Here is a 26,854-nt window from a genome sequence, read left to right as displayed (position 1 = left end):
GATGTTTTTGATCTGTATTCTTGACATGTGTCAAAATTTTTCCTTTCAATAAAAGTTTTGGGCCAAAAGAAGAGACCCAATGTTGAAGAATAAATCACAAAGGCGGGGCACCAATATATAATATAGGGCTATCAAGCAGTGTTTCAGAATCAAAAAGAGGAAAACAAGACCAATCGGATCAAGCAAGGCACCCTCAGATAACACTCCTTCCTGTTTTCGGTGGCATGAAATTCAAAAGTAAAAGGCAAGCAAACCGACGGAGACACTCATATTAGCGGTATAACCTCCGCTTTTATGTTCTCCTCCTCTTCATCCCACAACACAGCAAGAGCGGCGGCTGCTTGACTCCATTTGTAAATGAAGTTGTATCGCCCGTGCGCGCCTCCACTGGCACGTTTTTACCAGGGCGTGTTTGAGGCGTCTGGTGTGATCGAGCCCTAAAGCTAAGGTGTTGCCTTAATCCTGGTGGTTACACGTGTAAATATAATCAGATGTACTCACCAGTGTTCGTAAGAGACTCTGATGAAGTCACTTTGAATTGAGAGAAAAGCAGAGACTCTCCGCTGCAGTGTTTCTGCCGGACCAACGTGGTTCCGGGTGTGACGCAGCTCTCCTCTTCAGGGTGGCTCCGCCTCTTACCTGCAGCTCTGTGGGTGTAAACCTCACCTTCACCTCCCTGAGACTCACACAGTCGTCTGGCTTTTTGCCTCCTTTGTTTTAAATCCGGTGAGATATAATTAGATTATTATCAGTTATTACAAATGACGATACACATCATAAATACATAAAAGTGACTCAGATTAACTACTTGGAACATTTGAACCTTCCACAAATAAATGAGAAACCACAACAACAACAACAACAGGCTTTTCATAAGCCAATTACATTCACAGAGAGACAGGAAGCTATCGATGACATCCCATAGTGAAGCAGATGGCTTTCCTCCAGAAATATATACAGACTGTAAAGATATTTGTATTCCTCTGAAGTAAAATGTACAGATACTCCTCGTTGAATCAAAAACTACCTGAATCAACACAGCAGCTGCTATTACCTTCATACCAAAGCCAGGTACAAACCCAGAGGAGCCGTCCTCATCCAGACCAATTAGTTTACAATGTGTAGAAAACTAAAGGGAGTGGGGATCCTCACGAGCCCCCGGCTGACCGCGGACTGCATTACTCAGGCCTTGTGGTCAATAACTCGGTTATTTGAGTTCTTTATAATCATGTTTACAGGTTTCTTTGGTTCATAAGTCATCCCAACAATATTCACAAAACAAATCAAAGTGACGACATATTTATTTATTTATTCTCTTTATTAACGTTAATCACACAATAAAACATCCTGTATTCTGTAAACATTATATAAATGTAGTAGGCCTCAATCTTAATGAAGCTCCATGACAACAAAACTATTAATCAATGTTTCCTGTGTGAACATCAGACAGAACAAATTTAGCTGATTTACTCAAAGTCAAACTTCAGCTTCATGTATTTGGTGTCTTTAAAGTCAAGTTCATCTGCATCATATTCATACAACATATGTACATTTATTCTCTTCAATGAATAAAATTAGAGATGCACCGATCAGGTTTTTTGTGCCGATCACCGAAATCAGTATCTGCCGATCCGATAATACCGATCACGGTGTCGATTGAAGCATTCTATTTATTGTGTAGCATTGTTGCCTAGGACTATGAGGAAATACATATATAAAGCACCTCAAACATTAAAGAAATTACAGATTTCTTTAAACATTTAGGACTTTTACTTTGAAAAATGCCCTAATTGATCCATTAAAATTGTTTGATTGCTATTGTAGGGGATTTCAGATATGTATGGAACACATCTGCATTATTCATTTCCTGGAACTCTTGGGGAAATCTATATACAGGACTTTTTTTAACATGCAAAAGTCTGACTTATTTTTATAAACTCTTCCTTGGTACAGTGAAACTGTTATAATTTTAGCATAATTTTAGCTAAATCTCAGAAACGATCTATAAAGATACAACAACAGTTCATTGTTTACTTTTATATGCTAGTGTATGATTTGTCGACATCTTATTTTGATAAACGGATGTTGTTTCACGTGGTTCTTTCCGCTAACTTTGCAAAACCGGATGTTGTCACTTAAATCCTTCCGCTAACGTTATCAAAACCTCGCGCTCAGGATCGAATGCGACCGTGAGCATCAGTCTATAGGGCAGACATGAGAGTCGGCTGAGTCGACCCAGAGATTCAAATCGGGACCAGGGGCGCGCTCGGTGGTGAGGATCCCCTCTGACCTCTCACTCTGCGGCCCTCGCGGGGCGCCGTCTCCGTTGCGTGCGGTCTTGCCGGCGATTGAAACTGATAGTTCTCGCGTTTCGTCATCTGATCGATCGGTTTGATCGGCCCGTTTGAGCCGATCATAATGGCAATATCGGCCGATATGGATCTAACCAAAGAGTGATTAGTTTACTCCAACAGGAGAGATGATCAGAGGAGCAGAGTTTATACCATCATGATAACGACCAGGACAGAAGTATGGGAGGAGTTTCTCCTTGAAGGAGCAGCCAGTAAAGGAGTAGATGAGAGCTGCAGCTTCTACGTCATAGAAGGAGACCAGACCCTCCTCATAGTCCACAAACACCCCCACCTTCTGAGGCCCAGACCTCAGGCAGAGAAAAACTGGAGGACCAACATTAGCTATATACTCGTTTCCATTTATCAACCATATAGTCCAGTAACCGTTCTGAGGACTCGCTGTGATGAGTCCCTTCCTGTTGGCCGACTCTCTGGCCACTCCTAAAGCCCATTCAGTCTTTTGTTTAACTTGAACCTCATAATAAAGTTTTTCTGAAGAGAACTTCTGTATTCCTAAAACATAGAAACAAAGAGAGAACCTCTGTGGATTGTCAGGGAGACGTGGCTGCTGTACCTGAGCATGTTTCACTTGTTTCCCGTCATCAGACAGGATGAGGTCATGATGAGCTGTTTCAGGATCAAGAGTCACGTCCACTGCAAACTTCTGGACCCTCTTCATCTTCACTTCAACCAGCGTCTTCATCATGTTCCTGAGCGTCTCCTCCAGCTGATACACAGCTCTCCTCACAGTCCCCTCATGTGATGCTGGAGGAACACTGACCTGAGACCAGTCCTTGGTGGGTGGTGGATGGTGGATGTTGAGGACTGGACACTCTGGAGGAGGTGGAGGTGGTCTTCAGAGAGGAGAGCTTCTCCACCTCAGTGCTCCTCTTCATCAGATCAGAGATCTCCTGTTCCATCTCTCTGATGGCGTCTTCAGCCTGTTTCTTGGTGCTTCTCTGCTTCTCTTCTATCGTAGTGATGAGCTCGTTCAGTTTCCTCTCCACAGACTCCTTCAGACCAGTGAAGACCTGAACACCTTCTGCTTTCTCTCGGTCTGCATCTTCCTCACTGAGCTTCACGTTGTGTTGGACCTCCTGAATCTTCAGGCGTCTTCTGGATCATCTCCTGAGTTTCAGCCTCTGTCTTCTGCAGCTCCACCTTCTTTCCTTCACATTCTTGTTTCAGAGGAACAACATTGTGCATCTTGTGGTCCAACACAGTGCAGAGCATGCAGACACACGTCTGGTCGGTCCTACAGAACAGCTCCAGAGGTTTATCGTGCTTCAGACACATCCTGTCTTCCAGGTTCTCCACAGGGTCCATCAGCTGATGTCTCTTCAGGCGTGAAGCTGTCAGGTGAGGCTCCAGGTGAGTCTGACAGTAGGAGGCCAGACACACCAGGCAGGACTTCAGGGCCTTCAGTTTGGTTCCAGTGCAGACGTCACAGGGAACTTCTCCTGGTCTGGACTCTTGTTGCTTTGAGCTGCTGCTTCTTCTGGCTTTTTGTTCAGCAAACTGTCTGAACTGAGAAACCATCTGAGAGAACAAAGTGTTGACGAGCAGCTCAGGTCTTGATAAGAAAACCTTTTGACACAGTGGACACATGTTCTGGTTGTTGGTATTCCAGTAATCATTGATGCACTTTTTGCAGAAGTTGTGTCCACATGGTGTGCTGACTGGATCAGTGAACACATCCAGACAGACGGAGCACAGGAACTGATCTTCAGACAGCAGAAAGTTTGCAGAAGCCATATCTACACACATTGAGGAAGAAAAGAACATTATATTAAAAATAGTTTCATTATTTGTTGAAAAGGGGAAAAAAACGGTGTAATTATTTGTATGTCTCAATTAAGAAACAAGATCAAAGTCGTGCTGACAGACTCAACCTAGCTCCTCTTGCAAAGGAGCACAGAATAAATCAAAAGTGAGTTAAAGAACAGCAGAAATAATGAAGAAACTAGAATGGGCACTCAGTAGAGCGCATACCTTCGCAATATCACAAGATTGGGCATTGAATTATGAACATTTTGGCATTAGTTGCATGCCAATTGGACAAAAATGTATCGTGCTATGGTAAAAAAAAAGATGTTGACCTTTCCTTGACCTTGACCCGATTGATCCCAAAATCTAATCAAATGGTCCCCGGATAATAACCAATCATCCCACCAAATTTCATGCGATTCAAGAAGATTTGACCTGTTCATGACCTTGACCTTGACCTTTGACCCGATCGATCCCAAAATCTAATCAACTGGTCCCCGGATAATAAACAATCATCCCACCAAATGTCATGCGATTCGGTTCAATACTTTTTGAGTTTTGCGAATAACACGCATACAAATAAATAAATAAATACACGGCGATCAAAACATAACCTTCCGGCATTTTCAATGCTAAGGTAATAACGAGTTGTGCACCTACTTTAGAGATGCCTTTACTGTTTATATTTCAGAAAATGCTGGGACCACTAATGATCCGTGTATTCTATAGAGTGCCATCAAAGGTTGCATAAGGAATACAGCAATCTCATGTTCTTCACATCTGAATAAAACTAGATTTGGCCAAAAGAATGAATATGAGACTACTCTAAAAATGTTGAAGAATGAATCAGCAAAATACTGTGTGCAGGTTTTTGCATGTCTACCCTATATATATAATATATATAATATATTTTGTGTATGGTTTTTGTCTGAGTATCTTTGTATATGTACAGTGTGTTCATCTTTTCTTTTGCATATATTTCGAAACCCAATAAAAGATTTGAGCACAAAAACAAGAGGCCCAATGCAGCCAATCGGATCAAGCAAGAGTCTCAAGGCAGCCAATCAGATCAAGCAGGAGGCGGGCTCTCCTTCCTGTTTTCGTGTGGCATGAACGGCGGGAAATTCAAAAGTAAAAGGCAAACCCCGACGAGACACTCATATTAGCGGTATAACCTCCGCTTTGGGCGTTCTCCTCTTCATCCCACAACACAGCAAGAGCGCTCCATTTTGTAAATGAAGTTGTATCGCTGCGCTGGCCGCTCAACAGGCACGTTTTTACCACGGCGCGTTTGAAGCGGCTGGTGAGATCGAGCCCTAAAGCTAAGGTGTTGCGTTAATCCTGGTGGTTACAGGTGTAAATATAATCAGATGTACTCACCAGTGTTCGTAAGAGACTCTGATGAAGTCACTTTGAATTGAGAGAAAAGCAGAGACTCGTCTCCGCTGCGGTGTTTCTGCCGGACCAACGTGTGGTTTCCGGGGTGTGACGCAGCAGCTCTCCTCCTCAGGGTGGCTCCGCCTCTTACCTGCAGCTCTGTGGGTGTAAATCTCACCTTCACCTCCCTGAGACTCACACAGTCGTCTGGCTTTTTGCCTCCTTTGTTTTAAATCCGGTGAGATATAATTAGATTTTTTACCAGTTATTACAAATGACGATACACATCATGAATACATAAAAGTGACTCTCAGATTAACTACTTGGAACATTTGAACTTTCCACAAATAAATGAGAAACCACAACAACAACAACAACAGGCTTTTAACAAGAAAATTACATTCACAGAGAGACAGGAAGCTATCGATGACATCCCATAGTGAAGCAGATGGCTTTCCTCCAGAAATATATACAGACTGTAAAGATATTTGTATTCCTCTCTTAAGTAAAATGTACAGATACTCCTCGTTGAATCATAAACTACCTGAATCAACACAGCAGCTGCTATTACCTTCATACCAAAGCCAGGTACAAACCCAGAGGAGCCGTCCTCATCCAGACCAATTAGTTTACAATGTGTAGAAAACTAAAGGGAGTGGGGATCCTCACGAGCCCGACTGCATTACTCAGGCCTTGTGTTCAATAACTTTATTTGAGTTCTTTACAATCATGTTTACAGGTTTCTTTGGTTCATAAGTCATCTCAACAATATTCACAAAACAAATTAAAGTGACGACATATTTATTTATTAACGTTAATCACACAATAAAACATCCTGTATTCTGTAAACATTATATAAATGTAGTAGGCCTCAATCTTAATGAAGCTCCATGACAACAAAACTATTAATCAATGTTTCCTGTGTGAACATCAGACAGAACAAATTTAGCTGATTTACTCAAAGTCAAACTTCAGCTTCATGTATTTGGTGTCTTTAAAGTCAAGTTCAACTGAATCATATTCATACAACATATGTACATTTATTCTCTTCAATGAATAAAATTAGAGATGCACCGATCAGGTTTTTTGTGCCGATCACCGATCACTGAAATCAGTATCTGCCGATCACCGATAATACCGATCACGGTGTCGATTGAAGCATTCTATTTATTGTGTAGCATTGTTGCCTAGGACTATGAGGAAATACATATATAAAGCACCTCAAACATTAAAGAAATTACAGATTTCTTTAAACATTTAGGACTTTTACTTTGAAAAATGCCCTAATTGATCCATTAAAATTGTTTGATTGCTATTGTAGGGGATTTCAGATATGTATGGAACACATCTGCATTATTCATTTCCTGGAACTCTTGGGGAAATCTATATACAGGACTTTTTTTAACATGCAAAAGTCTGACTTATTTTTATAAACTCTTCCTTGGTACAGTAAAAATGTTTTAATGTTAGCATAATTTAAGCTAAATCTCAGAAACGATCTATAAAGATACAACAACAGTTCATTGTTTACTTTTATATGCTAGTGTATGATTTGTCGACATCTTATTTTGAAAAACGGATGTTGTTTCACGTGGTTCTTTCCGCTAACTTTGCAAAACCGGATGTTGTCACATAAATCCTTCCGCAACGTTATGCGTTATCAAAACCCTCGCTCCAGGATCGAATGTGTTTACCGTGAGCATCAGTCTCTAGGGGCTCAGACATGTGAGAGTCGGCTGAGTCGACCCAGAATTCAACTCGGGGACGGTGGCGCCACCGGTGGTGAGGATCCTCTGACCTCTCACTCTGCGGCCTCGTCTCCGGTGGCGATTAACGCCCGCGATTAAAACGTCTGATAGTTCTCGCAGATGTTACGTCATCTGATCGATCGGTTTGATCGGCCGTTTTGAGAACGCCGATCAAAACCGATAATGGCAATATCGGCCGATATGGATCGGCGCCGATCAGATCGGTGCATCCCTAAATAAAATCATTACAATAACCAAAGAGTGATTAGTTTACTCCAACAGGAGAGATGATCAGAGGAGCAGAGTTTATACCATCAAGATAACGACCAGGACAGAAGAATGGGAGGAGTTTCTCCTTGAAGGAGCAGCCAGTAAAGGAGTAGATGAGAGCTGCAGCTTCTACGTCATAGAAGGAGACCAGACCCTCCTCATAGTCCACAAACACCCCCACCTTCTGAGGCCCAGACTTCAGGGAGAGAACAACTGGAGGATCATCAAGAGCTTCATAATACTCGTTTCCATTTATCAACCATATAGTCCAGTAACCGTTCTGAGGTCTCAGTGTGATGAGTCCCTTCCTGTTGGCCGACTCTCTGGTCACTCCTAAATCCCATTCAGTCTTTTGTTTAACTTGAACCTCGTAATAAAGTTTTTCTGAAGAGAACTTCTGTGTTCCTAAAACACAGAGACAAGAAGAGAACCTCTGTGGATTGTCGGGGAGACGTGGCTGCTGTACCTGAGCATGTTTCACTTGTTTCCCGTCATCAGACAGGATGAGGTTATGATGAGCTGTTTCAGGATCAAGAGTCACGTCCACTGCAAACTTCTGGACCCTCTTCATCTCAGTTTCAGGAACCAGCTTCTTCATCTTCACTTCAACCAGCGTCTTCATCATGTTCCTGAGCGTCTCCTCCAGCTGAGACACAGCTCTCCTCACAGTCCCCTCATGTGATGCTGGAGGAACACTGACCTGAGACCAGTCCTTGGTGGGTGGTGGATGGTGGATGTTGAGGGACTGGACACTCTGGAGGAGGTGGAGGTGGTCTTCAGAGAGGAGAGCTTCTCCACCTCAGTGCTCCTCTTCATCAGATCAGAGATCTCCTGTTCCATCTCTCTGATGGCGTCTTCAGCCTGTTTCTTGGTGCTTCTCTGCTTCTCTTCTATCGTAGTGATGAGCTCCTTCAGTTTCCTCTCCACAGACTCCTTCAGACCAGTGAAGACCTGAACACCTTCTGCTTTCTCTCGGTCTGCATCTTCCTCACTGAGCTTCACGTTGTGTTGGACCTCCTGAATCTTCAGGTCTCTTCTGGATCATCTCCTGAGTTTCAGCCTCTGTCTTCTGCAGCTCCACCTTCTTTCCTTCACATTCTTGTTTCAGAGGAACAACATTGTGCATCTTGTGGTCCAACACAGTGCAGAGCATGCAGACACACGTCTGGTCGGTCCTACAGAACAGCTCCAGAGGTTTATCGTGCTTCAGACACATCCTGTCTTCCAGGTTCTCCACAGGGTCCATCAGCTGATGTCTCTTCAGGCCTGAAGCTGTCAGGTGAGGCTCAGGTGAGTCTCACAGTAGGAGACCAGACACACCAGGCAGGACTTCAGGGCCTTCAGTTTGGTTCCAGTGCAGACGTCACAGGGAACTTCTCCTGGTCTGGACTCTTGTTGCTCTGAGCTGCTGCTGCTGGCTTTCTGCTGAGTCGACTGTCTGAACTGAGAAACCATCCCAGAGAACAAAGTGTTGACGAGCAGCTCAGGTCTTGAGAAGAAAACCTTTTTACACAGTGGACACATGTTCTGGTTGTTGGTATTCCAGTAATCATTGATGCACTTTTTGCAGAAGTTGTGTCCACATGATGTTGTGACTGGATCAGTGAACACATCCAGACAGACGGAGCACAGGAACTGATCTTCAGATGGCAGATTGCTGGCAGCAGCCATATCTACACACATTGTGGAAGAAAATATATATTTAAAATTCAAAATAGTTTTATGTATATCTGTAAATATTGTTCTTTTAAGTATGAGAACTACAAACGGCACAGATTATGTCCACTTCCTGTTGTGTAAACCACTTTATTATTGAAGAACAGCTCTGACAACAAAGCTCTGCTTACTGATGACTAACACATCACATTTCCTCCAGCTGCTTCACAATAAAAGCCATAAACTCTTATTGTGAAACTACTAGAGGAAATAGAGGAAGTGATCAATGAACAGTAACAAAAGCAGGAAAGTCAGAGTGAGACTAAACTGAAAACCACAGATTCAGTTACTAGTTACTAAAGTCCTCCTGAGACAGTTTAAAGCAGTTAAAGTGAGTTTCTGTGTCGTGGGACTGTGGACAGACAGCCACAGTTATATTGTTAATAATTCATCAGGTATGAAGTGATAAGAGGAACTTCCTGCCCGAGTAAAGCTAAATTGTTGTGTTAATCCTGGTGATCACAGGTGTGAATATGATCAGATGTACTCACCAGTGTTTGGAAGAGACTCTGTTGAGTTGTTGAGAAAAACCTGAAGACGTCACTTTGAATCGTCTCAGAGAGAAAAGCAGAGACTCGTCTCGACTGCAGTGTTTCTGACTCTGAAGTTAACTCTCGTTTCCTGAGTGTGACGCAGCAGCTCTCCTCTTCAGGGTGGCTCCGCCTCTTATCTGCAGCTCTTTTAGTTGTGTAGCTTTAGTTTGTCTTTTAAGTGGAGTTGTGTGCTTCAACTGTCTCTTTGTTTTTAATAAAACGTTGATAGTTTGGACTCTGACTGTGTTTGTGTCGCAGGGCGGAGAAAGCAGAAGGCAACCTGAGAGACAAAGCGCAGGGCAAACCTCCACAATGTTGAACTCTTCCTGACGTCACCTGTCCATCAACTCATAACTATTTATTGTCTGCTGCTTCTTCACGTTGAAAACACGTTCAAGCTAAATAACTGATTTGCATCAAGTTATAATTGTGCCACTTTCAACCCTCAAGTTGTTGCGTTGCCGGTCTGGAATCCCACAATGCATTGCGGTCCCCTGGTGTCCAATGAAAACACTCCGTCAAACGTTGCGCTGCATTCTTTGGGTCTGTGTTTCTGTCTTATGGACTTTGTGGAAATGAAGAGAAAACAGTCAATTGTTTACATTTTTGCAGCGGCTCCTGCTGGTTGTTAATTATTCATTCATTCACGAGAACATTCACACACACATACACACACACATGAGTTCATTCACACACTCACTCACACACACACACGCACACAGAAGATCATTCATTCACACACGCACACTCTCACACACGCTCAAACACACTCACACATTCACACACTATCCTTCATTTATTCACACTCACACACAACATCACACACACTCACACGCTCACTCACACACACTCACAGAAGATCATTCATTCACACACACATCCTCTCACACACTCACACTCTCACACAATATCATTCATTCATTCATTCACACACACATCCTCTCACACACTCACACTCTCACACAAGATCATTCATTCACACACTCACACACGATCACCATCACTCAAACACACACACACACACACACAATATCATTCATTCACACACCTTCATGCTCATATCTGTCTTAATTCACGTGTCATTTACTCGATCGCTGATCATCTACAGAGCATCGACCGCTCGGACTCGATTCGCTGTAGTTTGTCCCTCCGCGCTTTCCGTCCCGCCAGTTGACAGCTGGGAGCAGAGTACGAACTCCATGTATTAATCTCGCAGATTAAACTCTGGTGTTTTGTCGTCATAATGCACAGATTAAAAGTCATTTCGGGCCACTTGTCGTCCTCCGGTTCCCCGAGGTACACGCGGGATGTACGGCGGACGGAGTGCGGCTCGGCGCCGGGCAGCAGCCCGCAGGACGTGGTGGTGGTTCACGGACGGAGGACCGCCATCGGGAAAGCGAAGCGAGGGGCGTTCAAGGTAACTGGGACTAACGAGTACTCATGAGCTCAGAAAACATGTGTAACTTTATTGCTGCTAGTTGTACGACATGAAGATGAGAATACTTCCTGTACTTTAACTACATGAAGTTACGAATACTTCATGTACTTTAACTTCATACATCTGAAAATACTTATTGTACTTTAAAAGCTGAAAATACTTATTGTACTTTAACTACATAAATCTGAAAATACTTATTGTACTTTAAAAGCTGAGAATACTTATTGTACTTTAACTCCATGAAGCTACGAATACTCCCTGTACTCTAACTCCTCCCCTGACCTCTGACCTCTGACCTTTGGGGTTAATGAGCCCTGCTGCTTGTCTGCAGGACACGACGCCTGACGAGCTGCTGAGCGCCGTGATGCGCGCGGTGCTCGCGGACGTTGGCCTTCCTCCCGACCGGCTGGGAGACGTTTGTGTCGGTGGGAAACCGAAATACTATTTTAATATTTGATGTACTTGTGTGTACTCTAGTTTACTTGTGTGTACTCTTGTTTACTTGTGTGTACTCTTGTGTACTTGCGTGTACTCTTGTGTACTTGTTATTGCTGGTGTGTTTTTTATATTTTGGTTGTGTATTGCTGTCTGCAGGTAACGTGCTGCAGCCCGGAGCCGGTGCTGTGATGGCCAGGGTGGCTCACTTCCTCAGGTCAGACTCCTCCTCCTCTTCTTCATCATCATCACTGACTCACGCGCTCGTCCTCCTCCGTCCCGCCGCGGCGTGTCTCACAGCTCTGTCTTCGTTTCAGCGGGTTTCCGGACACGGTGCCGTGTTACACCGTCAACCGGCAATGTTCCTCCGGCCTGCAGGCTGTGTTCAACATCGCAGGTACAAGCTCTCACATCACAGATATATATATATATATATATATATATATATATCATTTATTTATTGTGTATATATTATTTATTAATATTTATTATATATACAGGCGATATATATATATATTGTGTGTGTGTGTGTGTGCAGGAGCCATCAGGAGCGGATCCATTGACCTCGGCCTCGCCTGTGGGTACGTTTCATTTATCAGTGAAATACAGAACGGTTCAAATCAAATCATGTAGTTTTTCTTCTTCTCTTTACCAGAATATAACACTCTCAGTCTCTCTCTCTCTCAGTGTGGAGAGCATGTCTCTGGGTGAGATGGGGAATCCAGGAGATTTGAGCTCCAGGCTGACAGAGGTCGACAGAGCCAGAGACTGCATGATCCCGATGGGGTGAGGCATCTTCACACGACTGCAATGGATTTGAAGTGAAGCAGTTAAAGTGCAGAGTTCCCGTTTTATTTAAATAAAACGACAATATATACGGTCCACATGTTGTTTGTTTATTTGTTTGTGCAGCATCACCTCAGAGAACATCGCAGAGAGATTCGGGGTCTCCAGAGAAAAGCAGGACGCCTTCGCCGTCAGCTCGCAGCAAAAGTGAGCAAGAGAATTTTTCTTTTTTTACTACTAACAGTAGTATCAGGAAAATGTAGCTAAAGTAAAACAATTTATATATTTATATATACTCTTTATTTATAGATTATTTTTGTATATATATTTTTATTTATTTATAAATACATATATTTTTAATGTGTATATATATATATATTTGTATGTGTATATATATATAAATATTGTATTTATTTATATAATGTATATATCTTATTTATATTATATATATATATATTATATAAAAATGATATATATATAAATTAATTAATATATAACTATATTTATATATATGTATGTTACATTACATTAATTAATGTAATATATGTATGTATTTATTTATGAATAGATTCTTATATTTATATATTTCTATACATATTTATAATATATATATATATATGTATAATATATATATATATATTATATGTGTATATATAAAATATTTTATAAATATATAATATATAAATATTATGGTGGATATTTCTAAACCCCCCCCACACACAGAGCGGCCCGTGCGCAGAGCTTGGGTCTGTTCGAGCGGGAGATCGTTCCGGTCACCACGCGGGTCCAGGACGCCGAGGGCAGCGAGCGCGTGGTGACGGTCTCCAGGGACGAGGGGGTCCGGGCGGGGACGACTGTGGCGGGACTGAGCAAGCTGAGGCCGGCCTTCAAACCGGACGGCACCACCACGGCAGGTCGGTCGGCCGTCGGGTCTGAGTGAGTCCGATTCCCCCTCTCAGCTGCCGCCGACTCAAACCCCGCCCCCACGGATCTGTCTCAGGTAACTCCAGCCAGGTGAGCGACGGGGCAGCGGCCGTGCTGATTGGACGCCGGGCTGCGGTCGAGGCTCTGGGTCTGCCGGTCCTGGGAGTCCTGAGGGCCAGCGCGGTGGTGGGGGTCCCCCCGGACCTGATGGGGATCGGACCGGCGGTCGCCATCCCTGCAGCTCTGGAGCAAGCGGGTAAGACTGAAGTACTAGTCTTCAGTACTTTTATACTACTTTGTATTTCTCAGAGCGAAATATTGTATTTTTTTACTGCACTTGATTTATTTGATACTTAAATCACTCGATTTTTGACAGTAATAAGAAATATTGTCAACAGATAAAACTTTTTTTTTATTGTGTATATATATACATATATATATACACAATACATATATATATATATATACACACACACAATACACACATATATATATAGTAAATGTGGGACTTTTATTTTTTTTAAGGGACATATATATATTTTCTTTATTTTTTTAAAATATATATATAAATATTATAAAGCAAGTCATTCCACACCAGTACTTTTGGTACATTTTAAATTTGTATTTCATTTTTTTTATTTAAGAAAAAGATCTGACTTCTTCCACCGCTATATTATATTTAAAGGGTCTGAAATCAGAAGTTCTCCAAGTGGATGTTCTGTTGTAACATTAGTAAATATAGTTATGAGTATTTAATGCTTGTGAAAGCTGATGGAGACGCGTTCCTCCTCCAGGACTCACGGTGGCCGATATCGACGTGTTTGAAATCAACGAGGCCTTCGCCAGCCAGGTGAGTTCACGCCTCCACGCCGACGCTGCTGCTTCAAGGAGATTTGGCACTTTTATGAATAAAGTATATTTAGAATATATATCGCTACACATGCTTCTTTTTAAGGGTCAACCCCTTAACCCTAAACCCACTTAGTGGATCTGTAAAGCCAAGTTTAAACTCCCTGTAAATGAAGATGGAAAAGAAACTTAGAAATGACATAATCTGTAAACATTTGAACTTTTGTAACTTGGCATGACTGTCACAAATAGTTAATTAATTGGGAAAAAGGATAATTTGCTCACTGATATATATGTATACATAAATTAATGTTTCTATATATATATATACATTATGTAATATGAAATTATTAAATGTATATATATGATTTATTAATATTTATTTATTGTTTATATTTGCATGATCACGTGACTGTCACTGTTGATTGAAAAAAAGGATAATTTGCTCACCAATATGTGTATATATTATTTATTAATATTATATATATGTGTATATATTAATATTACATTATTATATGCTTTTATATATTTTATTTATTATATATAATGTATTATATGTGTATGTTTATATATATATATTTGAATTTATGTATGTGTCAATCTTAATTTGATTAAACACCTTGCAGCCAAATCAATTAGTGTTTATACTCAAGTTGTTGGAACAAAGTAGTTCATGAATATATTTACAATGCGGAGCTCAGAGCACCGACATGTGATGAAGGTGAAGTGTGACTCCTCCTCCTCCTCAGGTGGTGTACTGCGTGGAGAAGCTGGGCATCCCGCTGGAGAAGGTGAACCCCAACGGGGGCGCCATCGCCCTGGGTCACCCACTGGGCTGCACCGGCGCCCGGCAGGTGGTCACGCTGCTCAACGAGCTGCGGCGCAGGGGCACGAGGTCAGGCCCCCCCTCCCCCCCCCTACAGGCACACAAACCGTACACCGGAAGTTGTCCATAGCGTGTGTGTGTGTGTGTCTGCAGGGCGTACGGCGTCGTGTCCATGTGCATCGGCACCGGGATGGGAGCGGCCGCTGTGTTCGAGTACCCCGGACCATGATCCTTTGCGGCTAAAGTGGGAGGAGTCACACATCGCCGGTGATCGGGACGCGAAAGATCCAGACGTTGAAGACCAATCACAACGGCGTCCGACTCTTTGAGTCTGCAGAGCTGCTCGAAAAGCAGAATGAGGATTTTCTCTTGTTTGCATAAAGCAGGTCGATTAAAATAACGACACGTTAATACTTATAGAAGATACGTTTAAAGTGCCTTTGATTCCACGTGGCTGATTTTTTACTGTGTTTTAATTATTATTTAAAAGTATATGGAAATTTATTTGCATGCAAAAATCAGGAAATAGTGAGAAAATACGGAGTTATTTTATAATAAATACATTGTGTTTTGTCAAATCTAAAAAAGGACCAATCTAAACTGTAATTTTGAGAAGATATTAACTGTGAAAGCTGAATGTTCAGTAAATATTTGACACATTGATAACAGCAGAAATATGAACTTTATCAGCTTAAATTAGTGACTCTGTTGTAATACTCTTGTTACTTTTAAATAACCGTAGAATGTAAAAAATGCACTGAACAATTTTCAAGTGAAAATAAAACATTTCAACATGATCTGACGCAGCAGGATTCAGTTCTTACGTCATCGGGAGAAACCAGACGTGTGGATTTCAGGAGGAGGCGGAGTCTCTTTCAGGAGGAGGCGGAGTCTCGTCCTTTCCAAACAAACCTACACAAACTTCTGTTTCTTCCGCGCCTGAAACTGCTCCGTCTTGCTCTTGATGGACTTGACGAGCAGAGACAATCCGGCGTCCATCGACTTCCTCGCGGCGCCGGAGTCCGTCGGAGCGCCGGAGTCGCTTTCCCGTTTTCCGGCGGCGGTGGCGTCCTCCGGCTCCGCCTCCTTCCTCTCCCCTCGCCTGCGCTGCTTCTCCGCCTGGAAGCTCTGCGTGGCTTTGGTCTTCTTGTAGCTGGGGTTGGACGGGTCCAGGTTGAACAGGTGGGAGGTGAACATGGCCTGGAAGCGCGGGTCCTTCACGTCCACCTGGAGACACACAGAGACATTTAAATACACCTGGAGACACAGAGACATTTAAATACACCTGGAGACACGAGGAGACATTTAAATACACCTGGAGACACCGAGAGACATTTAAATACACCTGGAGACACACAGAGACATTTAAATACACCTGGAGACACAAGGAGACATTTAAATACACCTGGAGACACAGAGAGACATTTAAATACACCTGGAGACATAAACATTTAAATCATCAGCGTGTCAGAACCAGACTCCCTCATGTGGGTCACTGGCTGCAGCAGCCACCACCTACGGGTGCCCACAGGAGGAATTATACTCAAATAAAACTAAAGTTGGACCAACATATTTGTTACATTTGGAGCTTCTAAAATCTATATTATCATATTTAATGTCATCCTAAAAAAATTTAAATAAATAAAATTGATAATACACTTTTTGTTTGTTATTAAAGGTGCAGGACGAAGAGAAAACAGTGTTCACCACCAATAAATATGGATTAAAGCAGAATATTATAGATAATTAGTTAAACAATCCTTCTGGAAGCTACAAATGATGAAGAACGTAAATATGAGCTTCAAACACGACGGAGAGACAGTTAGTGTAAAGCTGGACCAAAATGTTTGTTTACATTTGGAGTTTTTAAAGTCTATATTGTCATATTTTGTTATCCTAAAAAAATTTAAATGAATAAAAATCGATAACACACTTTTTTGCGGATGAATAAATGTAAATAACGTTATTACAGAGGCACGACGAAGAGAAACTGTTTTTGAAAAGACTGAACGTCAATAAATATGGACTAAAGACGAATATTATAGGAATTATAGAAAAAGGTACAAATAAAGCTACAAATGATGAACTTAAAAACCAGCTTCACACACGACGGAGACCCAGTTAGAGTCGTGATGGAGGCGGGTCCGGCGGCCCGATCCCCAAACGGCGGGAAACACACCTGGAAGTCGTCGCCCTCCGGCGGCGCGTCGCTCTTCCTCAGAAGCTTCTTCCTCTTCTTCTTGCTCAGGTTCTGCTCCTCCACGATCTTGTCGTAGTTGAAGTGTTTGTGTTCCGCTTCGTCGCCGTCGTCCATCAGCAGAGCCATCTGGGCCTGCACACACACACACACACACACACACAGAGACACACACAGAGAGAAACACACACACACACACACAGAGAGACACACACACAGGTTGAGAGGCAGGTCTGTGCTGCGGTCCACAGGTTTGTTGATGGGGGGGGGGGGGGGGGGCTTGAACTCTGACCTTCTGTTTCTCCAGCTCCTCTTCCTCCTCAGCCGTCCGCTCCTCTTCCTCCGGCTTCTTCTTCTTCTTCCACTTTGGTTTCTTCTTCGTGTCTGCAGACACACCAGTGAACATCAACATGCGGCCAAAAGAGTCTAAACTCAAAGAGAGAGAGACTGTGTGTGTTTGTGAGAGAGAGAGAGACTGACTGTGTGTGTGTGTGAGAGAGAGACTGACTGTGTGTGTGTGTGTGTGTGTGAGAGAGACGATGTGTGCGTGTGTGTGAGAGAGAGAGAGAGAGACTGTGTGTTTGTGAGAGAGAGAGAGACTGACTGTGTGTGTGTGTGTGTGTGAGAGAGACGATGTGTGTGTGAGAGAGAGAGACGATGTGTGTGTGTGAGAGAGAGAGACTGACTGTGTGTGAGAGAGAGACGATGTGTGTGTGTGTGAGAGACTGACTGTGTGAGAGAGAGAGACGATGTGTGTGTGTGAGAGAGAGACGATGTGTGTGTGTGTGTGTGTGTGAGAGAGAGACTGACTGTGTGTGTGAGAGAGAGACGATGTGTGTGTGAGAGAGAGACTGTGTGTGTGTGTGTGTGAGAGAGAGACTGTGTGTGTGTGTGAGAGAGAGACTGTGTGTGTGTGTGTGTGTGTGAGAGAGACTGACTGTGTGTGAGAGAGACGATGTGTGTGTGTGTGAGAGAGAGAGACTGTGTGTGTGTGAGAGAGAGACGATGTGTGTGTGTGTGTGTGTGTGTGTGTGAGAGAGAGAGACTGACTGTGTGTGAGAGAGAGAGACGATGTGTGTGTGTGTGTGTGTGAGAGAGAGACTGTGTGTGAGAGAGAGAGAGACTGACTGTGTGTGAGAGAGAGAGACGATGTGTGTGTGTGAGAGAGAGAGACTGACTGTGTGTGTGAGAGAGAGACGATGTGTGTGTGTGTGTGAGAGAGAGAGACTGACTGTGTGTGTGAGAGAGAGACGATGTGTGTGTGTGTGTGAGAGAGAGACTGTGTTTGTGTGTGTGAGAGAGACGATGTGTGTGTGAGAGAGAGAGACGATGTGTGTGTGTGTGTGTGTGAGAGAGAGAGACTGACTGTGTGTGTGAGAGAGAGACGATGTGTGTGTGTGTGTGTGAGAGAGACTGACTGTGTGTGAGAGAGAGAGACGATGTGTGTTTGTGTGTGTGAGAGAGACGATGTGTGTTTGTGTGTGTGAGAGAGAGACGATGTGTGTGTGTGTGTGTGTGTGTGTGTGAGAGAGAGAGAGAGAGAGAGACTGACTGTGTGTAAGAGAGAGAGAGAATGTGTTTGTGTGTGTGAGAGAGACGATGTGTGTGTGTGTTTGTGTGTGTGAGAGAGAGAGAGAGAGACTGTATTGATCACCTGTAGCGGCGAGCTCCTCGGCGAAGTAGGGGTCGCTGAGGTCGACGTCTGGAGGAAGGTCTTCGTCACTGAGCTCCTCCTCTTCCTCTTCCTGGCGGAGGAGAGAACACGGATTCTTTAACGGGTGAAGGAAGTCGTAGAAACACCTGCAGCAGGTGTGTGAGGACACACACACACACACACACACACACACACCTCCTTCCTGCGAGGCTTCTTCTGCTTCTTCCTGTCCTTCTTCTTCTGCAGGAACTCCTCCCACGGCGTCGGCTGGTCGGCGCCCTCCAGCTTCTTCTTCACCAGCTGCTCCGTCGCCTCCTTCAGGCCTGCAGAGGGATGAGGGGATGACGGAGGTCTGGAGGACGCTTTCTACATATTGAAAGACGCCGACGGGGATCCCCGTGCCGGTACCTGGCGCCCAGGTGATCTCCATGTCCACGTCGTCGTCCTCCTGCAGCTTCTTCTCCTTCACCCGGATGCCCTTCAGCAGCTCTCGGTACTTGGAGATCTGCTCCTCGCTTTTCTTCTTCTTCTCCTCCTTTTTCTTCTGCGATTTGTTCTCCACGACGGGCTCCTCCGCCCGTTGAGCTGCGACTGGAACGAGGAAGACGTCAGTCACACACACACACACACACACACACAGTCTCTCTCTCACACACACACACACACACAGTCTCTCACCCACACACACAGTCTCTCTCTTACACACACATAGTCTCTCTCTCTCCCTCTCTCACACACACAGTCACACACGCACACACAATCTCTCCCACAAACACACACACACAGTCTCTCTCTCACACACACACAGTCTCTCACCCACATAGTCACCCACACACACACACACAGTCTCTCTCTCTCACACACACACACACACACAGTCTCTCTCTCACACACACACAGTCTCTCACCCACATAGTCACCCACACACACAGTCTATCTCTCTCTCTCTCTCACACACACACACACACAGTATCTCTCACACACACACACCGTCTCTCTCTTACACACACATAGTCTCTCTCTCTCTCCCTCTCTCACACACACAGTCACACACGCACACACAATCTCTCCCTCACACACACACACACACACAGTCTCTCTCTCACACACACACACAGTCTCTCACCCACATAGTCACACACACACACAGTCTCTCTCTCTCTCTCACACACACACACACACACACACTCTCTCACACACACACACAGTCTCTCTCCCACACACAGTCTCTCTCACCCACATAGTCACCCACACACACTGTCTCTCTCTCTCTCACACACACACAGTATCTCTCACACACACACACTGTCTCTCTCTCTCTCACACACACACACACACAGTTACGCGCACGCACACACACAGTCTCTCACACACACACACACACACACGCACACACACGTCGTCGTCGTCCTCCTCCTCACCTTCCTCTGCGTCGTCCTCTCTCTCCTGCTCTCCGAACACAAACCCTGCCTCTTCGCCCTCCTCCTCTTCTTCGCTGGAGGAGGCCAGGTAGGCGTTGAAGTCCATCGCCAGCAGCTCGTCTTTGTTGAACTTCCTGTTCAGCGTGCTGACGCGGTCGTTGTCCGTCTCGTCCCACGTCAGCTGCACCTGATGGGTTGAACACACGCCTCAGCCTCAACGTCCTGTTTGCCTTCATATAAACAATAAATTAATAAAAAAGGGTCTTTTTAACTTAAGCCCTTCATTCGTCCCGTCAGAGACTGTTGACTGTTCAAAATCAACAAGTGTTTTTCTGTCTTAATTTAAAGATTGTAAACAAACTTGTTCTTTAACATGTAAACGATGTAAAGGCCGTTCCAGAGAAATGCTCCGACGCCTTGTTAACTCAATATATTTTTATTTATTTATATATATAATTTAAAATATATATTTGGATATATATATATGAATTTTTGTATATATATTTTTTATAGTTACATATATATATAAATATATACTTTTATTTATATATATTGAACTAAATATATTTATTTATAATATATAATTTATTTATAATTTTTTAATATATATATATGTATATATATAAATATTTGTGTATATATATTTTGTATAGTTACTTATATATAAATATATTCTTTTATTTATTTATTTATATATATATAAAATATAATATATATATAATATAATATATATATTATTATTTTATTATATTGCTGGTGCATTACTGTCTTCATCACTTAAAAGTTGCAGTTGAAAAAATTATAATGAAGAGATAATGTTACTTTATATACTGCTGGTGTGTGGTATGGTTTAGCCAATAACTAAATATCCTTATAACTGTTGATTTGTTCGTAGTTTTATTGATATGAATCCGTAAAGTAACTGAAGTTACAAAGTAGAAACTGCAATATTTGTCTCTTAAAGTGTTTGAATGTAAACACCATGCTGGCTGCTGGTACCTTGGAGGTCGCGTTGGCCGTGGTGGTGAACAGTTTGGGCGTGTAGGCCGACAGGTTCACGTCCGTCGCCACGTCTCTGGGCTCCTCCCCGTCGAACGTCACTTCATCGGGAATAAACCTGGGGGGGGAAATAATATAAATATTTTATTTCAGAGGATGGAATGCAAAATGTAAAAACGTGAATGTCCAGAACGGCTCTGGTGGGTCTCCTCTCACCGGAGGTCCAGGACGGAGCAGCTGCTCTCGTACTCGTAGCCGTCGCACTCCTGGTAGACTTTGTCCGCCGTGTCGGGCGAGTCGCACTCCACCACGGCGTAGAAGTACTTCAGCCGCTTGAACTGGTAGTCACGCATCCTCTCCCGGTAGCCTCTGAGAGAGAGAGAGAGAGAGAGAGAGAGAATCAGTTACTTACTTTTAATAGTATTTATAACTTACTTTTAATGTGCTGTAGCTTCATATTGTGGGTATTGTGTGTATTTTGTGATCTTCTTACCACATATACTGTTGTAGTATCTTATCCTGGACTGTGTGGTATTGTTTTATGTTTGTTATTGTTTTATGTTTATTGTTGCTTTATATTTATTATTCTGTTATGTGTGTTATTGTTTTATATTTATTATTGTTTTATGTTTGTTATTGTTTTATATTAATTATTCTGTTATGTTTGTTATTGTTTTATATTTATTATTCTTTTATGTTTATTTTGGTCTGTCAAGGGACTACAGATGCTAATTAGCTGTGAAGCTACAATCTGGTGCAGAGCATCAAATAGTGACATTTATATTTTAACTCTAAATGGTCCCTTTTAAATAAAGATAATAATAAATATTTTTTAAAATTAAAAGCTTGAATTTGGAACTTTTCTGCATTAAAATGTCGTTAAAAAACGACTAGAATCAATATTTTGTTGAGTTTTCCATGATCCCAAAATGTTTCCAACGATTTTCAAACCATTATTTTTTTTAAATCGAGGTGACGGTACGACGCCCACTAAAGCCACGTCTTTACAACAAACCTTTTCGATCGGGCTCATTTTAAAACTATATATACGTGAACCGCATGAAGGATTTTAATCATCGAGCTTTTCTAATTTGAGATATTATGCGTTTAAAACCAGTCGGGATATTACAGTCACATGGCTGCAGTTTGGGTTCAGGTGACCTTTTGTTGTTAGACTTATTTAAATGTTTTCTGTTTCATGGCGACGTGTTAAAGGATTCAAGCCTTTAACCTGGACATTTAGAAAAACACTGGACCCTCAGTGGTGACGATGTGAAAACCTCAGAAGATTAACCTCCGAGTGGCTCCTGACCTCAAGGGGAAAATTAGTTTTCTTCTTCTTTATTTCTGTGAACTGACCCATAAAAACACATCGACATAATAACTGAAGGCCAGCAGCGCGTTACCTCTCCTCCTCGGTGTCCTCCTCCGAGTCGTCGGGCAGAGCTCTCAGCTCCAGCGGCCCCTTCGTCTCCTCCGCCTTCAGCCTCTCCTTCCCAAACTCCGACGGGTAGACCTAAGGAAATACCCAGGATGCACTGTTGTTTACTCTCTCTCTCTCTCTCAGACAGCATTCACCAGTTTGTAATATATTCCCGCCGCGTACCTTCACGGAGAGCACGGCTCCCTCTTTGGGGACGAAGGAGTTGATCAGCGCCAGCAGGTCTTTGGCTTTGATCCGGTCCCAGTCCATGTTGCAGACGGCCAGCCGGGTGGAAACCTGAGACACAGACCGCCGCCACGGAGCGTTAAACGGGGTTTCCTGGTCAGACGAGCAGAGTTTCCTCCCGCCGCCGCCACCTCACCTCGTCGCTTCGCCGGGCGTCTTTGGCCATCTCTCCCCAGTCGTGCTCGATCTCCTCTTCCTCCTTCTTGAGGACGGCGTCCACGTCCACCTCGTCTTCGTCCGAGCTGGTCTCGACGTTTCCTTTTCCGCGGGCCAGATCCGGCTCGCTGTCGCTGTCTGAATCCAGACCGGACTCCTCCTCCTCCTCCTCCTCCTCGTCACCTGAGCCGCTCTCATCTTCTGCATCATCATCATTGTCGTCTTCTTCATCTTCACTGTCCCCCGTGACTCCGTCTTTCAGGTCAACATAATCTTCCTCTGCAGTTTGCAGCTCCTCCTCCTCCTCCTCCTCCTCCTCATCATCTCCATCTTCTGCGTTGAATAATAAACTGTGTTACAGGAGTCTGCAGTGGATCAGAGGATGAACTGCACAGATACTAAAACAACTCACAACAATAACTGAAGATGTATTATACAGAAAGAAATGAAGGGAATCTGATGCGACAATAAAGCACCAAAAGCTGCGGAGACGCGAGAGGAAGAGCACGTAAACAATTCAGCCATCTTTGAAGGAAATCAATTGCTGCAGGAAAGTTCTTTTACTCGATCAACTGACCGATAGAAATGAAAGTAAGTCGTTCGTCATCGAGGTTAGACGATTTTTAATCCTCTTTTTGTGGTATTTTCAGTTTTGTAGTCAGAGCTTCTCCGTATCGTCGTGGTAGCATTATATTGGAGGGAACAAGAATGGAATTGCCAACGACTGTTTCGCTGTGAATGTCGTTGACTAATCAAGATTTGAAGTTCAAACTGCACGGACGCAAGCGGCGCTTTTCTCAATGAGATTAACACTTTTCTGAGACTGACAAAGACGAAGGAGAGCGGGTTTGATTCGCCATCAAATACAACTCACCCTCCTCGACAAATTGGATTCCTCGTTTGGGCAGCTGTCCTTCAGCGGCTCTTCTCTTCGCCTCTCCGTCAGCCGTCAGCAGCAGCATCTTCTTCACGACCTCCTCCTTCACGACCTCCTCCTTCACGACCTTCTCCTTCACGACCTTCTCCTTCACGACCTCCTCCTTCCCGACCTTCTCCTTCCCGACCTTCTCCTTCCCTTTTTTCTTTTCCTTGCCGTCTGCCGCCTTCTTGCCCTTCCCGCCGTCCTCGTCGTCCTCGTCCTCCGAGTCAGAGAGCTTGTAGAAGCGCTTCAGGTCCTCGGCGGAGGTCTGGTTGATGGGGCGGCCTCGCTTGTCCACCGTGTACTTCTGCTTGAAGCGCTTGTCGTGGAACATGGACTGGAAGCGCTTGTCGATCTTGATTTTGTGGTCCCGCTCGGGCATCTCCCAGAACCGGGGGTCCTTCTGCACCCGGAGGAAGCGGTCGTCGCCGCCCGGCTGCTTCTTGGACGACATGGTGGCAAACTGCCGAGTGTCGCCTGACAAATGAAAACAGGAAACGTTGTTAGGAGACACGAGCGACAAGCACGGAGCCTCTTCTTCTCATCGCGTGCATCTCGATATCAGAGAAACTGTACTTTGATTTATATGTAAGATGCCGGTCGACCGGATCCTTTTCTCAGCTTCGAATGGACTTCACTTTTTGGTTTGGTTCAGTCTGTTTTCTGATGAACCCCCCAGTACAAGCTTGTGTTTATATCATATTTTACATTTGGGAACATTTAGCTTCTTTTATTTAATGTAAAAAAAATATTAAATAAGAAAAACATGTTTCCATATCTGGAGTTATAAGTGTTGTTTTGGTGTTAGTCGGACCTACACAGATTTAATCCTCAGTGATAATTTAGTAGAAAACTGTTGTGGATATCAAATTATAAATAATAATAATATTATTATAAATACATCATGATAAGTGATGATATCTGGCACAATTAACTGATTAATCTACAAGCTGAAAAAATATATGATTATTTTACGATAGATATTTAATGGTTTAGGTTCGTCACCAAATACAATTTTTAAAAGATCTGCTGGTTACAGCTTAAATTAAATAAGCATTTCGGTTTCCAAGCTTCGTAACAGTTTTGTAGAATACTTACTGGTTGTAAAATAAAATAAAAGCTATTTTACGGACAGTCTTCAGATCCTTTGCCTCAGTACTAATACCACACTTTGAAAACACTTCAAGTCCTGCATTTAAAACCTCTTGTGGACGTATAAAGTCCTCTTTGTGCAGGTACATATTGTACTTTCTACTCCACTACACTAGTATCTCCAGATGTGTTGATGATGAATGAAGTTACAGGTGAAGTGTTTCCTTCATGCAGAAGATAGAGGTTCTTACAAATACATGAAGATCTTATAGAATATGATAAATGTACGTATATTAAACTAACCAACAGGACATTAAGGGGTTAAACACATCCACAGTAGTAAGAACTCACCATACACATTATTACAGCAGTAATATTAATACTACATATAGAATATATAATAGTAATACAGTAAAAAGGGAACATTTTACTGCACGAGTGCTTTGACTGTTCATTTAAACGTTAAGTAGGTTTAACGTTAGCTGATAATAATTAAATACATCAATATAAACAATGTCAGGGAACATAAGTCCTCCTTTAAGTACCATTTGTTGATACATACATATAGAATTATTAACGCTGAGTATATAGCAAGCTATCTTCTACCGTTGACCGTTTACAAACCAGTTTATTTTAAATAAAGTGTTGTGTAAAAACCTCCGCTGTGGTTGAGTTTCAGTGAACAACGTGAAGCCGCTGGAACTGAACACACTACTGAACACATGCCGGCGGAAATATGATGATAAATGAGTTTAAACAGCGTTTTAAAATAAGAAAACTAACGTAAAAAGAAGTACAGATACCTCTCTGGTCTTCTGCTTCTACACGTGTTTTCCCAGCATGCAACGCTTTCGTGACCTTTTCTTTTTTTTTTACCTTCCAGCCCCTTTGTTGGTACGGCAAGCGAAGTGGGACAAACGAGAGACAGAAAGCGCACTGAGTCACTTACTCCGTAAACATGTTATCACACCTATTTAATAAATATTACATTGTTTACCTTTGTCAAAAATCTGTTGTTGATGCTTAAATATATATATATGTATATATTTTAAATATGTATATATTCACAACCAACTCAAGTGCCATTGTTACAAATATTAACTTTTAATTAAGAGCAACAGAATTTCTATAAATTAAATATGTTTAGCTAATTCTATAGTGCTTTAAAAAAGAAATTCACTTGGATTTCATTGATTTTATAATTGATTGATCGATTGGTCATTGTCGATGTTTGTAAGATGTGCTTCTGCAATCTTGAGGAAACTTCTGTCTACAGTCTAAACAGTAAATAACTTATATATTCTAATAAATTCAACCATATATTTAGGTTAAATATGATCTGGTATTGTAGTTTATAGTATCGTATTAATGTCCCTCACCCGTAGTTACTTTCTCATTATGACATCCATGACAATGTTTGTCTTTTTAACTTCTTATTTAGTGATGAAACAATTAATTAGATGAGTTGAATGACAGAAAATGAATCATCAACAACACTTGCTCGTCTCATTAAGAAAAAAAAGAAGAAAGAAAAAGAAATATTTTCTCTATTTAATTTAAGTACAAATGTAATATATCATTTCATAACACCCTAAAGACATCCCTACAAGTATTAGTACTATTATTATGAGAAAGTAAGACGTAATTACATCTTCAGTCCACATCCGGTCTGTGATCCAGCTCCATTGTTTCCAATGAGCCCGGAAGGATCCAGCTCCAGGTTTCCC

The 26,854-nt window shown here is 42.7% G+C and overlaps 2 protein-coding genes across 5 annotated transcripts; one reads left to right on the top strand and one right to left on the bottom strand.

The window, feature by feature from the left end:
• The first annotated feature begins 10,804 nt into the window (after positions 1-10,804).
• On the top strand, positions 10,805-15,817 carry acaa1 (acetyl-CoA acyltransferase 1). Its single transcript, XM_056408971.1, has 12 exons — positions 10,805-11,179; positions 11,532-11,625; positions 11,795-11,852; positions 11,953-12,032; positions 12,174-12,216; positions 12,323-12,421; positions 12,548-12,628; positions 13,145-13,335; positions 13,422-13,601; positions 14,140-14,195; positions 14,944-15,089; positions 15,174-15,817. The coding sequence occupies exons 1-12, from the start codon at positions 11,006-11,008 to the stop codon at positions 15,247-15,249; spliced, it is 1,278 nt and encodes a 425-aa protein (XP_056264946.1). The 5' UTR covers positions 10,805-11,005; the 3' UTR covers positions 15,250-15,817.
• Positions 15,684-26,845, bottom strand: esf1 (ESF1, nucleolar pre-rRNA processing protein, homolog (S. cerevisiae)). Of its 4 annotated transcripts, none has more exons than XM_056408969.1 (15): positions 25,931-25,971; positions 24,166-24,512; positions 23,991-24,135; positions 23,097-23,449; positions 22,898-23,011; positions 22,698-22,807; positions 21,508-21,660; positions 21,292-21,409; positions 20,293-20,479; positions 19,280-19,462; positions 19,067-19,194; positions 18,872-18,962; positions 17,510-17,601; positions 17,200-17,352; positions 15,684-16,247 (listed from the first exon to the last, which is right to left on the bottom strand). In XM_056408969.1, exons 2-15 carry the CDS (start codon positions 24,487-24,489, stop codon positions 15,933-15,935), a joined length of 2,466 nt encoding a protein of 821 aa, XP_056264944.1. In that variant the 5' UTR covers positions 24,490-24,512; positions 25,931-25,971; the 3' UTR covers positions 15,684-15,932. The 4 variants fall into 4 exon arrangements, with proteins under 4 accessions (XP_056264944.1, XP_056264945.1, XP_056264943.1 ...); XM_056408970.1 differs by having other exon boundaries at positions 23,991-24,120; positions 25,931-25,970; XM_056408968.1 differs by lacking the exon at positions 25,931-25,971 and adding an exon at positions 26,777-26,845 and having other exon boundaries at positions 23,991-24,512.
• Positions 26,846-26,854: the final 9 nt, after the last annotated feature.

This window comes from Pseudoliparis swirei, chromosome 24 (assembly GCF_029220125.1).
Source record: "Pseudoliparis swirei isolate HS2019 ecotype Mariana Trench chromosome 24, NWPU_hadal_v1, whole genome shotgun sequence".
NCBI classification, from domain to species: domain Eukaryota; kingdom Metazoa; phylum Chordata; class Actinopteri; order Perciformes; family Liparidae; genus Pseudoliparis; species Pseudoliparis swirei.
The sequence above is the reverse complement of the archived record's forward strand: the minus strand, read 5'-3'. Positions and strand labels throughout refer to the sequence as shown.

Coding starts and splice junctions, on each gene's coding strand:
- acaa1 (XM_056408971.1), top strand. CDS start 11,006: ATGCACAGATTAAAAGTCATTTCGGGCCACTTGTCGTCCTCCGGTTCC. Junction 12,217..12,322: donor GACCTCGGCCTCGCCTGTGG/GTACGTTTCATT, acceptor TCTCTCTCTCAG/TGTGGAGAGCATGTCTCTGG. Junction 15,090..15,173: donor CTGCGGCGCAGGGGCACGAG/GTCAGGCCCCCC, acceptor GTGTGTCTGCAG/GGCGTACGGCGTCGTGTCCA.
- esf1 (XM_056408968.1), bottom strand. CDS start 24,489: ATGTCGTCCAAGAAGCAGCCGGGCGGCGACGACCGCTTCCTCCGGGTG. Junction 23,450..23,990: donor AATCCAATTTGTCGAGGAGG/GTGAGTTGTATT, acceptor TATTCAACGCAG/AAGATGGAGATGATGAGGAG. Junction 18,963..19,066: donor AGAAGCCTCGCAGGAAGGAG/GTGTGTGTGTGT, acceptor CTCCTCCGCCAG/GAAGAGGAAGAGGAGGAGCT.